At 33.6% G+C, this 15,423-nt stretch overlaps 1 protein-coding gene across 1 annotated transcript in view; it reads left to right on the forward strand.

The window, feature by feature from the left end:
- TLL1 (tolloid like 1) overlaps nt 1-15,423 on the forward strand; it is a 136,954-nt gene that overhangs the window by 50,452 nt on the left and 71,079 nt on the right. Inside the window, exons 8-9 of the mRNA XM_040625543.1 lie at nt 3,012-3,136; nt 13,012-13,127. Coding sequence (XP_040481477.1) covers nt 3,012-3,136; nt 13,012-13,127 — 241 coding nt within the window. The remainder of the gene's footprint in view (nt 1-3,011; nt 3,137-13,011; nt 13,128-15,423) is intronic.

The raw sequence follows: 15,423 nt of genomic DNA on the forward strand, positions 1-15,423 counted from the left end.
TTGTTCATTGCTATTGTATGAAACCACAACTGATTTTTGTGTGTTGATTTTGAATTCCACAACTTTGCTATTTTGTTTATTAATTCCCACTTTTTTTTGTGGACTCTTTAGGGTTTTCTACGCATAAGATTACATGATCTGCAAAGAGTGATGATTTTAATTCTTTCTTTCCTATTTAGATATCTTTTAGTTCTTTTTCTTGCCTTTTTCTTGCCTCATTGCTCTGGCTACAATTCTCAATACTATGTTGAATAGAAACAGTGAGAACAGGCATTTTTGCCTTGTTCTTGACCTTAGATGAAAAACTTTCAGTTTTTCAGCACTGAATATGATATTTGCTATAGACCTTTCATTTATGGTCTTTATTTATGGTCTTTATTATGTGGAGACAATCTCCTTCTATTCCCAGTTGAAAGTTTTTATCATGAAAAATGTTTGAATTCTGTCAAATGCTCTTTCTATGTCAATTAGATGAACATGTCATTTTTGTTCTTCATTCTGTTAAGGCAAATATTTGAAATTTTATATTTTCTTCTATTCTGAACCCAGGGAGTCTATAAAAAGTTTTAGTTGTCTTCATGGATGTGGCCCATCGGCAGATTTAGGTACTTACTTTTAGGAAGAATAGGGCTAGATATATGTGGCCTTTATATGCACGGGTAATTTGTAACGTAGAGGCCTGCTAACTGGGATTGCCTATTTTTCTTTAATGAAAGAATTGCAAAATTTTACAAAGTTTTTAAAAAAAATATAGCTAATTCACTCTTCAAATGTAGGTAGAACAAATGAAGACTAGTAAGTGAAGCCTTTTGTAATCTGTCTCTGGACTACTGATAGTGCTTCACTGAGGATATTCAGGAAGAGCCTGTGCTGCTTAATGCCTTGGATGTGGAGGGAGAGAATTGTTAACTTCCTGATTACAAAGGAAGAACAAAACAAAGGGTGACTGACCCCCTTCTGAATGGAAGAGAAGTTACCTCAGGAGAGAGAAGGAGTCAAAATTCATCGTTCTATTGTCTGAGTTTGAATATATCTATGTCAAGATGTCCTTCACCTTTTTAAATTGAACCGTTTTGAAAACTGGAAAAATTAACCTTTTAAAGATTATAAATCTGTTTTTAGAATTAGAAAATAATTAATATTTTGTTGGTACTGAAGTACTACAGAAATGGTAACCATTAATTTGGGCTTACCTACTTAATATATCTGTTGATTCATGAAGCATAGTTGAAGAATGGCTTTTCTCAATACTACCCTATTTTATAGCTCAACTTCTCCTTCAATTGCATGGACCTAGCTGGAGTTACATTTTCTTAAATATGAGCAACCTCTCATTTTTTCTGGTCTACTCCTGTAAGTCATTACGTGAGTCCCCCTCCCTCCCTTTATCTCAAGCAATATGCATGTGGAGTTCTGTAGATACTTAGATTTGTAAAGAGTTCCATTCTTTATTTGTGTTATCCAGGTTTTATCTAAAGATCACTACCCTTATGTAGGAGCCGGAGAGGTTAGTCATAAAGCACTCATAGATCATGTCACTCCTCTGTTTACCATCTTCCAGCTAGTAACAGTTTTCCTCAGGCTAAAAGTCACATTCTCTGTGTTACACTCAAACACTTCAAGGATCCTCCTATCTCTGAGCAGTTCAATTTCCTGTTCTTTCTTTCTGGAATTCTCTACTACCATTTACTCACAGTGCCCTCACCCTCACTTCCTTCATGTTTGGCCAAAATGTCAATTTCCAAGTGAGTTCTTTGATCACTCTATTTAAAAGCTACCCCATCTTTGGATAATCAGTGTCCATCTTCACTTCTTTTTCTCCATAGCACTTGTCACTATCTCAGTACTCAGTCTTTTGTTTAATGTCTCTTGCCCTACATTAAAATGTGAGAATCATAGTGTTTCTTTTATTAATGGCTATAAATCCAGACCTACAACAGTGCTTAGGAAATATTTCCTAAAGGGAGGAATAAATAGAGATGGAATATTCTTTTAACCTGTAGTCTAAATACAATTTATTCATTAAAATTTTGGAAAGGAGTATCATGCCTTTCATTCTAATTTAAAAGATTTTTTTTACAATTGTATTTCTTAATTTCAAATATTTTTATAGAAAGCTTCTCTCTCTCTCTCTTTTTTTTTTTTTTTGAAATCCTCATCCTTTTTACCACTGGAATAGTTTCCCAGTCCATTTAACTTTTAAGTTCAGTTCTTCCTTGAGACTTGCAAGTGTTGATATTCATTGCAAAACATCTTTAGTCCATTATATTCAGAATTTTTAGTTTTGAAGATTAAGAAAGATGGTATTAAAACCTTGGGTGTCTCACAACTCGGTATCTCTAGCTTAGCATTGTTAGGGCTTTGCTATTGCTAGTTTTTTTCTTCTTAATTTTACCATGAACATTTTATTTTCTTTGTGTGTGTGTGTTTGTGTGTATCAAAAAACTATTTTGCTTTAAACTGTTCTTTTTAAAATTTGATACTCTGTTTTTTCTTGTTCTTTTAACATACTATAATACTTGGACATCTAAGAATACATAGATTAAATTAATAATTTAACTAAAAAATTACATGTATTTTGTTTGGCTTTTGCAATTTTAGTAACCTCAAAAATATGTGTTGTAGGTTGTCCTTAAAAAAATAGACTTCCATGAGGTGTAATTGTTTTACAACTTAATAATCCAAGAGGTTCTTAGATTTGCTTAAAAGCCTAAAACAAAAGCCATGGTATACTTGGTGGGGGACTATATAGAATTATAGATTTTTAAAATTATTTCTAAGTAAAAGTGAATTTCATCATTGACTTCATGCTAGGTATACAATTTAACACAACTTTTTTTTCCTACCTTGATAAGCATGTTTTGAAAGTCTGGCACACTATTTGAAGCTCAGCACTGATGTATTTTCCCTTTAACTGACATAAGTTTGAAAAAAGATAATCTTATACTTGTAAGGAATGTATGTGTCTTAATTTGGTGACTTATGTGTGGCTTGCTTCTGATTTTTTTCAGGGGGATGTTTCTGGATACTATTCTCCCCTCTCGTGATGATAATGGCATACGTCCTGCAATCGGTCAGCGAACCCGTTTAAGCAAAGGAGATATTGCACAGGCAAGAAAGCTGTATAGATGTCCAGGTATTGCACCATACAAAAACAGAACCATAATTATGCCTGATTGTGTTCTTCCAGATGAATAAGCCACAATTCACTGAACTGTTTACTTGTGTCTCTCCATGCTGGCAAGTGACGTATTCAGTTCAAAGTCAGTAATCATAAAATGAAATGAGAGAACGCTGGAACACCCATTGATATAATTAAAAACAAATTGCTAGAAATCAAATTTAAGCAGGGATAGTATGGTTTTTTTTTTCCTTTTAACTTAAGTAAAATAGCAAAAAGCACAATTGTTTGATGGTTGTTATTAAATAGTTGCAGGATTTCTTTTTTTTTTTTTTTTAAGATTTTATTTATTTATTTATTTGACAGAGAGACAGCCAGAGAGAGAGGGAACACAAGCAGGTGGAGTGGGAGAGGGAACACAAGCAGGCAGAGTGGGAGAGGAAGAAGCAGGCTCACAGTGGAGGAGCCTGATGTGGGACTCGATCCCATAATGCTGGGATCACGCCCTGAGCCGAAGGCAGACGCTTAACCCCTGTGCCACCCAGGCGCCCCAGTTGCAGGATTTCTTGTCAAATGTTGAGTTTTCTTGCCAAGATAGAAAAAATATCCTTTATTTCAACTTCAGAGTTGAGGACTGAATGATCTTTTTCTTGCAAGTACCACCATTAATGATATATAAATTAAAATTTTATTAGTTGGGATTTATAACTTTGTTGCAAAAAAGGAGTTCTAACCATGTTGCTCGTGAGTTACCGTATGTTTTGCTACTGGATAAAGTTATGAAAAAGATATTAAGGAAGTTCTTAATAAGTGACTTATTGGTCCAAAAAAGAAAAAAGAGTCTGCTTTCAAATTGGAAATGCTGCACATTCTATTCACCTCCTGCATAGCCAAATCCTTTGACATAGCACATATCAAAGAAATAGGTTTAACTTTGGTTAGCACAGCTTTTCCCCAAATTTTTGTTCATCTATGTATGTAAATTACATGTGTATGTGTGGTATTTATTATTTTAAATCTAAATTTCCACAGGAGAGATGTATTTGTAAGTAAATGGCACCACTATTGACAAAAGAAATGAGTGATTCTTGGATAGTTTCTGGCAGTATTAGGTATATGATATTTTTAACTTTGAAAGTAGGTGATTTGGGGGAAGATTGTGTGATTAATAGCAACTAAGTAAATAGTTTACATAGAAAGCCATTTTGTTTGTCTCTCTAAATACATGTGTGTATGTATGTGTATATATATGTATATATATATGTCATATATATATATATCACTTAAAAAACATACTGGAGATGCATTTACAACACTGAATTGTAGGAAAGTCAGTCAGTAGGAATCAGAAAAGTAATCGAACTTATGACATTATAGTTTTCAGCCTATAGCTCTTAAATATTTAAGTTATTAATGGGAATATACATATAGTTTTCACTTAGGGCTTACTTATGTAAATACATAAACAGGCTATTTTCTTATTTGAAATGTAGTAACAATGTATACATTGGTTTGTTAATACAGTAAAACCACGTTCATGAAGATACCATCATCAATGAGAAAGATATCTTGTGTTTTTAAAGCAGTATAAGAAAGTTGCTTATTTATTTGCATGATGAAACTAAGAGAGAGCTAAGACATATAAATATGTATTTAAAAGATAAAACTATGTAAAATTTTAGTTCACAGAATCTTTAAGAATGGCTTTTTTTTCTATCTTGGACTTTTTAATGCCCACCAAACAAGTCCCTCCCTTTCTCTCTTTTTTCTGTCTCTTGCTTTTTGTTTCTTTCTCTCTCTCCCTCTCAGCCAGCGTGTGTGTGTGTGTGTGTGTGTGTGTGTGTGTGTTTAAAGCCCTTAGCTTTGAGCCTTGAGCCTCGTATACAGTTACGAATTTAACGTTCTTCATTTCTTTACAATGAGAAGCACTAATGATATGGGTAGAAATATAGGGCAAATAAACTTAAGTTATCCCGATACAGTAGGTTTACCAGTGGCTCCAAGAACTTTAATGGAATACTGTGAAAGATTGATAACTGTACATAGAAGTGTAAAGAGATGACTCATTTGAGAACCATCTAGGAAGAGGATAGGGGTTTATAAAATGAGATCTGGTTGTGTCTTGGTCTTAATACAGAAAGGAGAGAGTTATAAAACTGCATAGTCCTTTGGAGTTTGTCTTATTGTTTTCTTTTGTTAGAAATTGCCGATGAATCGAGCCAATCAGAGTTATTTGGTTACACTACTTCAACTCTTTACTTCTTATCAGTTTACCCTCAAAGCTCTTTTGGATCTGCATTTTATAGAGGTATTCCTTTAGAGTTTAATCTTGAAAGGAACACCGACCTGGTTCACACTTAAATATTTAAGGTTGTAGCTTTTATGGTCTGTGATAAGTGGGGCCCTGAGTCCAAGAGGGCAGGTTTCTAATAGGCAGGTAATAGTAGGCAGACTGCAAATATTGTTGTCTTTCCATTAATAATATAGGAAATGCATTTTTATCTATCAGAAGATGAATAGCATTAAAATATATGCATTTTTAATTCCCTTAAAACAATATAAACTGCTATTTTTATGAGACTTTCTAGCTGGTAAACAACTTGTAATCAATTATTGTATTTATCTATTTATATATGCCAAATATATAAATTAGATTTGTATGGGAAACCTGAATTATTCATTGTACAGTCGGTGCATACTAATCATGAAAAAGCTCCATATAGAAATAAAGTTGTGTTTTTAAGGTGATGGAATGAAGTTAAGTTTCTTTAGTTTAGAATTATTTTCATTGCCATTTCTTGTTCTTTTAGAAGCAGGCAAGAAAGATCTCCTTATGTACTGTTAATATAAAGAAAGAATATGATCCTTTACAACCTTGGCACTCTTCTGACATAAAACCCCGTCATCCATTGCCAGACCACATCCCAGAAAGGAGAAGGAAGGGAAATAAAGGGAGAGCTGCCCAACCCTGGGATTGAATAGGTTTCTGGACAGTTCTTCCCAAAGGCCAGTCCTGCGTCCTTCCCACAGCATCCAGATCTTTCTAGCATTAAGGCATCTAAAAGGACACCGCTAATGCTACTTTACCTGCCTGCCATTATAACGCCTTGCATCCTACATACGGTCAGGATTCTCCCCCAAGCAAAGGCAGAGAAGAGGTCATCATTATGGTCTCCATCGTCCCTTCATGCCGGTAATTAGCAGTTTGCTTTTGAAGGAGATCTTCTCTAGGGTGTCCGAGTTGGAGTGGGTATTCTTCTGTTCGTAAATCGGTAATATGTACTATTGTTCTCTTTCTCTCCTTTCTTGTTTTTCTTGTGACTCTCATTTTCTAAATGTATTTTTTTCTATTTGATCTCATCTTAGGACTACTTTCCTTTTTGATTTCTAAACTGCTTCATTTAACTCTTCTCCTGGTACAGTCACTGGTCTTTATTCACATTTTCTCTTAAATTAGTTTTTCTGTAGTCCTATGACCTTTTCGCTTACCTAGTACTTCACCAACCATCAATCCTAATATTGTCCAGTAAATCTGCCCCCAATAAAAAGTCAAGTAACATAATAAAACTAAGGGAAATACAAAATAAAACGATACCTAAAAATAAAGGGCCTTCTGAAGATTAGAATCTTCTTTGTTACATAAAAGTGTATGTGTATTCACACATGAAGACAGGTGCTGTCTATATTCATAAATTTAAAAGTTTTCAGTGCTAGTACACATACAGTGTGTGTGTGCAGAATATCCCTGTCCAGGGATGCACATTTGTGTGGACATTTTAAGGATGGAAGGCCGGTTTCAGCATGCATGGAGTCTGAATACTAGAAACTTTACATTCCTTTCAACACTTGTTTCGCTCACTTTACCTTTAAAATTGAAATAAGGTTCTTTTCGTGACCTAAAGCATTAATCTCTTGGTTCCTGGTAAAATTTTCTGAGATTCCAGACAGAATATATTTTCTATATGTGTGTGTACGTATACAGTTCTTGGCTAAAATATTGCCCACATGCAAAAAAATAATTTAGCCATTTTTTCCCACATGTTCGTGGGCCCATTTATTCATTTCCCTGTAAACATTTCTAGTTCAATGGATGGTACCACACATAGATCATCGGTAGCCCAAGCCAGAACTATGCAGGGCATTCGCATCTCATTCCCTCCTTCCTTTCTCCTGCTGCCTTCTCGGAGTCTTGCATTTTGCAGTGAATCCCCTAGTCCAGGGAGGCTCATCTTTTGTCGGAATTGTTGAAATGCCTCCTAATTCGCCTCTTGCCTTTATTCTTATATCTCCTTAGTTCTCTAGCCATTCTGCTGTTAAGTGGCTTTTGAATATGATCTTACTCTGCTTATTTTGGGGATAAAGGCTAATCTCCTTTCCATTATGTCATTTCAAGATTTTTTTCTTGTCTCTTCCCTGAGCCTTTTCTCTAGCTATTACCCCTACAGCCTAGCTTTTCACCTCCACTTCATTTAGCTCCTGCCACCACCAAATGCTTGCCTCCTGCCTCTTCCTCCAGCCAGAATGCTCATAATGGCCTCCTGGCTAAATCCTAGCTCCTATGTAGGATTCAGCTCCTAAGCCACCTCCTACTTAAAGACTTCCTCATCTCCCAGAACTCCACCATGGTAAATGTCTCATTTGATCTTGGGTTTGTGTCTTACTCCTATAATCATCGGTTCATTTGGCATTTTCCACACTGGAGTATAAACTCTTGTGGGATTGGAGTTGGGTTTTCCCTCATGGCATTCTGAATCCGATGTAAATTAAGTGCTTAATAAATAGTAGCTGTATGAATGAGTGAGTCACATACAGCTGAAACAGGTGAAAGGCACCGTGCCAGATGTTATGGCCACAGGAAAGGAAGCACAGACTACACACACAGGAATAGCTGAGCCTCTGGGGCATTGCACAGACAGTATCACTTGGTTAGGAAGTAAATCTCATCCTTGAAGGACGCTGCAGCAGTTCTGCGAGAGACGCCTAACCTGAGCTGCACGCTGCGGGAGGAAGGCTCCTTGGACGCTTCATTTTAAAGGATGATTCGGATTTGGCTAGTATTTTAAAATATTTCAGTAATTAATCTCACATGATCTCTCAGATGATTTAGGATTCCTTTTAACATACCTTTATCTTTAAGTCATTTTACATTTTATTTTATATTTTTAAAACATTTTAAACCTATATTTTATTTATTATATTTAAAAGTTTAAGGAATATAAATATGTTAATTAGGTAGTATTAAGTTGATTAGATACAGTTTTATTTCTTCCCCTAATCTAGAATTTGTCAAGATCCTTTAGGAAGAGATTTATCTAATAGAAATTATTGTTCATTTCTATCTGTGTTTTCCTTAGCCTTAGTAAAATTACAAGTGTGCCCCTATAGAATATGGAGAAAGAAAAGTTCTCATTCTTTTGGTATTGGGTGGATATTGCAGACATTTGGTGAGGAGAGTAGCTGTAGATGGACTTGTAGACAGCTATAAACTTAATGAAATTAAAAGGTCAAGAGTTTGTAATAATTGCTCAACAAGACACAATCCAAGTAGCATCTATACAATTTAAACACAATTTTCTATTGTGGAAGAATGAAGGTATATGTGAATAACCTAATTCAGAAGTGAGATTGATCATACGATAAAGGACTTAGAAGTTTAACTGCTTTATTATTGTTATTTTTTATTTTGGCAAAAAATCACATAATATGACATCTACCGTCTTAGCAAATTTGTAAATGCACAGTACAGTACTGTTAGCTCTGTGCACATTGGTGTACAGCAGATTTCTAGAACTTCTTCATTTTGCATGACTAAAATTCTATGCCCACTGAGCGGCAGCTCTTCATTTCCCTCTTCCCCAGCCCCTGGCAACCAGCATTCCACTTTCCACTTCTATGAGTTTGACTCCTTTAGAAATCTCAAGTAAGTGGAATCATGCAGTATGTGTCTTTCTGCAACTGGCTTATCTCACTCAGCATCGTGTCCTCCAGGTTTATCTGGGTTGTAGCATATGCCAGATTTCCTTGTGTTTTAAGGCCGAATAATATTCTATTTTATGTATATATCACAGTCTCTTTATCCATTCATTCACTAATGAATGTTTAGGATGTTTCTGTTTCTTGACTGATATGAATAATGCTGCAATGAAAATGGGAGCACAAATATCTTTTCCAGATCCTGTTTCCAGTTCTTTTGAATAAATACTCAGAAGTGGAATTGTTAGGTCATTTGCGAATTATATTTATAATTTTTGAGGAAATCCCACACTGTTTTCCCTAGCGGCTGCACCATTTTATTCCTACCAACAGTGCACAAAGACTGCAATTTCTCCATTTCTTTGCCAACACTTCTTATTTTCTGTTTTTTGTTGTTTGTTTGTTTGTTGATAATGGACATCCTAACAGGTATCTCATTGTGGTTTTGATGAGCATTTCCCTGATGATTAGTGATGTAGAACATTTTTTTCATATACCTATTAGCCATTTGTGTGTCTTCTGTGCCCATTTTTAAATTGCGCTATTTTGTTTTTTGCTATTGATTTGTAGGTCCTTTATATATTCTGAATACTAACCCCTCATGAGATACATGATTTGCAAATATTATCTCCCATTCCGAAGATTCCCTTTCCCTCTGTTGATTGTTTCCTTTGCTGTACAAGAGCTTTTTTAGCTGATGTAAACCAAGCTGTCCATTTCTGCTTTATTTCCTGTGCTTTTGGTGTCATATCCAAGAAATCATTGCCAGGACTACTGTTAGAAAGTTTCTCACCTGTTTTCTTCTAGAAGTTTTACAGTTTTGTGTCTTCCATTTAAGTCTTCAATTCATTTTAGGTTGGTTTTTGTGTATGGTGTAAGATAACAGGCCAATATCATTCTGTGGTGTGTGTATTTCTAGTTTCTCCAACACCATTTGCTGGAGAGACTATGCTTTCCCCAGTGAGTAGTCTTGGCACCCTTGTTGAAGATCATCTGACCATATATACATGGTTTATTTTGGGACTCTCTCTTCTCTTCGCTTGGTCTACATGTCTGTCATATGTCAGTATCATACTGCTTTGAATACTGTAGTTTTGTAATATATTTTGAAGTCAGGAAGTGGGAGCCAGCTTCATTTTTTTTTTTTTTTTAAAGAATGTGTTGTCTACTTTGGGTTTGAGGTTTTATGTGAATTTCAGGATTTTTTTTCTATTTGCAATGAATGCCACTGAGATTTTGATCGAAATTGTGTTCAATCTGTGGATTGCTTTGGGTAATATGGGTATCTTAACAATATTAAGTCTTCCAATCATGAACACAGCTCGTCATTCCACTGGTCTGTGTCATCTTTAATTTCTTTCAGCAATGTTTTGCATTTTTCAGTGTACAAGTCTTTTGCCTCATTGGTTAAGTTTATTGCCAAGTATTTTATTCTTTTTTGATGCTATTATGAATAGGATTGTTTTCTTAATTTCCTTTTGAATTTCTTGTTGCTGGTGTATAGAAATGCAACTGATTGTTTGTGTTGATTTTGTATCCTGCAACTTTGCTGAATTTGTTTATTAGTTCTAACAGTTTTATGTATGTGTGGAATGTTTATGGTTTTATACATGTAAGATGGTGTCATTGCCTACAGAGATAGAAGTTTAACTTCTGAATTATATTTAGTTTAAGAGTAATTTTTATTAGGGCAGTGATAATAATAACTGGCCACTGTATATTTCTTTACGTTTTTTTTCTCCTAAATATGACTAAGTTTCGTTGTTCAAAGACATATTCAAACACTTTAGACCACAATCTTCCTACCCGTGGAAGAGGTATCTAAGGATTAAAAAGAAGATTCAGGGCATAAATAACATTTGATTCCTACAAAGCAACTTTATTAAGTATATGTTAATAAGATGAGCATTTAACAAACAAAAACTGAAGCTGAAGCTTTTGAAACTTACTTGTATGACATAATTAGTAAGCGGTAATGCCATGATTAAAACTTGTGTTTTCTCATCCGCGACTTTGCTAAGTACGCGAAGCCTATGTATTTTAACTTTGCAGTGCCACTTTCTTCTTGCTGATTTTCTTTTAGTTCTTTTAATAATAAACTTTGCTTTGTATATCTGGGCATTATTCAACCTATGGCTGCAGAAAGTGCTGAAATATCTTTTGTAGTAGGGATCAGGTAGCCTGGGACAACCATACTTACTGAGGTAAATGCAAAAACGATTATAAGCATCATAAGCAAATGCTATATAATAGATGTACTTAATATTTGAATTAAATGCTGATTCTGTTTGTTTTTCATTTTATAGAGTTTTCCATTTTATCTTTATCAGAACAGTATTATTTGTGTACATCTGTGGATTAAATATACTTAATTGTTTTAATTCCACTTTAGTAAGTTTTTCATTGAAACATGCTCAACTCCCAAATGATTATATAGCATCTGCACTGATCCTACTTAGAAGCACATTGTCTGCATTAGTAAAATCTTAATACATTTTCATTTTTCTAAGGGTTCTTGTAATGTTACATTTACCAAGAGCCCTTAGATGATTCATGGACAATGCTGAATTATGTATGTTTGACCTTGAGCATTTTCATTTTGTTCTACAGTTGCTTTTATCTGCCTGTTCATCAGAATAAACACTGCTTACTTCTACTTGAAATGTATTTTGTTGTGCAAACTTAGTATCTGTGTTTTCAAATAAATATTTATATCGTATCACACTTTTTAAAGCTCCATTTTGTTTTCAAAGTCATCATCTTTCTTTCTTCATTTGACTTAAGATATGCAAAACCATTTATTATTTATGGAGGATTTGATGAGACCAGAGTTCACCTGCTGGTAGATATGACTCTGTAATATGGTAATATCTCAGTCTGATTTCAGTTTCCTTCAGAGGGAAAGAACTGTTTTGTTTGTTTGTTTTTAATTATTAAGTGAATGTTATAAAGATGACAGGCTTCAGTGGAAGGATTATTCTTGAATTCAGGATACTTAAAGCAGCCTAGGTTCATGTGGTACATGCTATGTCTTACAAAAGCAACAGGAAAACCCATTATAGATAGTTCTGACCACTCACCTTGGCTAAACCAATGAGCTAATTACCTTCTGTCTGTGTCTTTGCTGCAATGGCCCTGGAGATATCAATCACACAGATCTTGAGGCTGTGCAGCTGATAATTTGCTATTTTAGATGACTGATAATTACTTCCAAGAAATTAGACAGCCTTAGTAAGAGGAAAACACAATTGCTTTTCCAGTAATTTCTACTTGTGAGCAACAGAAATGAATGTCCACATCTTGTTAGGAAATTTTAATCTTCCCTTAGGTTTTTAACCTTTCAATTTTTCTCAGCTTATTTTGAGAAAAATTTTCATTGTGCGGGACATTTTGGTACCGCCTTTATTGACTGTATTCTAATTATTAAGATTTCTGTTTTTTGACTGTGATGTGGTATTCACAATGAAACTTAGCCTTGCTTTACACTGAAAAATATTAATTATGTTTCATGTGATTCCCTAGCCACATCAACCAGATACCCACTGGCCTGAATCTGAGAATGGGTGACGTACTAACTCTTTGGGAATGAATGAGAAAAGTCTCCATGAGGAAGAACTTTATGAATGCCAAATTATTTATCTCATAGTCTTGTTTTATGGTTAGCCCTAATGATACCATTAAGTATGTTAAAATCCTAGTGATAGAGACATAAGGTGAATTTACTTGGAAAGGAAAAGTCTTTTATAGAACACTAATGTATTTTTTTCATTTAACAGCAAAAGACTCAGGGCTTTATTTATGCTGTCAATATCTTTCATAAAAATTAAAGAATGATCTTAACTTTTTAAGGAAATATGGAAAACTTATCTCTTTAAAATATCAAATATATGTATCTTTTTTTTTTTTTTTCCTTTTAGCATGTGGAGAAACCCTACAAGAATCCAATGGCAACCTTTCCTCTCCAGGATTTCCAAATGGCTACCCTTCTTATACACACTGCATCTGGAGAGTTTCGGTGACCCCAGGGGAGAAGGTAGTTTATATCATCGAGAGTTCTCTTTTAGTGTTATATAAATACAAAGTTTCATCTTCTTTTAAATATATTTTTTAAAATTTTTTATTCTTATTTGATTCTTCAAATATGGGACTAAAAAACTCAGAAAATTTATATTGAAAATTGCTCAAACTCTGGGAATTTTTTGAAAAATGTAATTTAAATAGAAATAGTAAATGCTCCAAAAGGGTTGAAATAATGCAGATTATGTTCTCAGGCATAATGAAATTAAGTTAAAAATAAGTGTCACATAGATAACCAGAAAAATCCCACATATTTCAGTTAAGAAATATACATAAAATATCCAGTTTAGGTAAGAAGAAATTACAGTGAAGATTAGAAATTATTTCCGGCTATAACAAAGAAACTGAATAGCAAGCCTGTAAGATGCAATGAGAGCAACACTTAGAAGGAAATTCAGAACTTAAATGCTCACATGAGCAAATAAAAAATGCCCTAAACTAATGAGTTAGACATTCTTATTGAGTGGCTATTAAAGGTGTAGTAAAATAAATGGAAAGGTACATAATAGAAGAAGTAATAAATAAAAGATAAATTAAGGAGATCAAAATAACATGGGACGAAGTATGAACAAAGTTGGTACTTAGAAAAAACTTAGAAATATGGGAAAATGGAGGTAAATAGATCAAGAAAGAAAAAGAATAACAGGAAAAGCACAATTATCTAATAACCATAGACGCTCTAGACATGAAAATGAGAATAAAATAATATTGTCAACATTATGCCAGTAACTTAAAAAAATGTAGATGAGATGGGAAAATTCCTACAAAATATTACTGAATTCTTACTCAAGAAGAAGAAGAAGAAGAAGAAGAAGAAGAAAACTTGATTACTCCTATAACCACTAAAGAAAATGAACTACTGTTTAATTGAATTATTAGATAGTTTTCAGCAATGAAAATCCAAGCTCAGAAGGCTTAATTAGTGAGTTCTAGCCAAGAGTCAAATAAGAAATAAGTATTATCTTATGTCAACTCTTCCAGGGAATAAAAAGATCCACTCTTTTATTTATATGGCTAGCAAAACCTTGATATCAATCCTGTAAAGGACAGTGTAAAAAAGGAAAAGTATAACCCAAGCTAACACTTGAATATGGAATATAAAATCCACAAACCAAATCAAAGTATATGCATATTCATACACATGTGTAGACACAAACACTCTTAGAGGTATAACTCAATTAAATCAGGAAAAATTATCTATTACTGATTTAATTACAACAAACCCTGAACAAACTGGGAATAGGTACCTTCTTAATCTTAGAAAGAAAATCGCCAAAAATTATTGCAAATATCATTCTTGGAAAAATTCTGAAAGTATTTCTTTCTACCACACCACTTTCTTTTTGGTGGAAGTCATGGCATATTAAGGCAAGAAAATGGAATTAAATATAATAAGGATTGAAAAGGAGGAATATTTAGTTTGTTGGTTAAAGATTTTAAAATTATTAAGAAAGAAAATGAATGAATCTGTTAACTTTTGGATTCTGTCTTGAATGCTAACCTTTAAAGTCTTTGGTGAGAATGCAACTGAGGTTAAAGAAAGTTTAATATTCCTGATAATTGAATGTTGTTAAGAGAATCATGGATGTGGAGCTGTCCGGGGTGTTACAGTACTCAACATGAAAACTGAATGAAACATTTGTGTAACATGAATAGTTTTTAAACATAAAAAGGTACAAGTGACTTGGAATACATGAATGCATACATAATTCTTTATACAGTCATTCTTAATTAAGAATTAAAAGTCTATGTCGTAACATAGTTATAGGTGTTGATCAATTTCTGTATTGATTTTTGAATAAGCTTATGAGATTATTTTATGAAAGTCATTCTTAAAAAGGTACTGAAGAGCAAAATATAAAAGCTGATAACTGGGTGGTGTATGGAATTGTTGAATAACTATAACCTACACCTAAAATTAATATAATACTGTATGCTAAGTGGAATTAAAAAAAACTTAAAAAAAATATAAAAGCTGATAAAAACCATACATGATTTTGAAGTTAAAATTATAAAATATGAAGAGTTTTGAACAAGATTAATAAAGTTAAATCCATTCATAACAGCAAGATAATATAGGGAAAAAAATTTCCTCCTATCCATTTGCAGTATCCACACCATCAGTATTCAAAGTTAATTCACTTTTCTTGTATGAATGATTACCAATAAAACTGTATTTTCCAAAATGTTACAAATAGGAAGAAATCAACACATCTATCATCTTTTTAAATTACTTTTCTTTATGGATGAAG

The sequence above is a fragment of the Ursus maritimus genome, unplaced genomic scaffold (genome assembly GCF_017311325.1).
Source record: "Ursus maritimus isolate PB19 unplaced genomic scaffold, ASM1731132v1 scaffold_11, whole genome shotgun sequence".
NCBI classification, from domain to species: domain Eukaryota; kingdom Metazoa; phylum Chordata; class Mammalia; order Carnivora; family Ursidae; genus Ursus; species Ursus maritimus.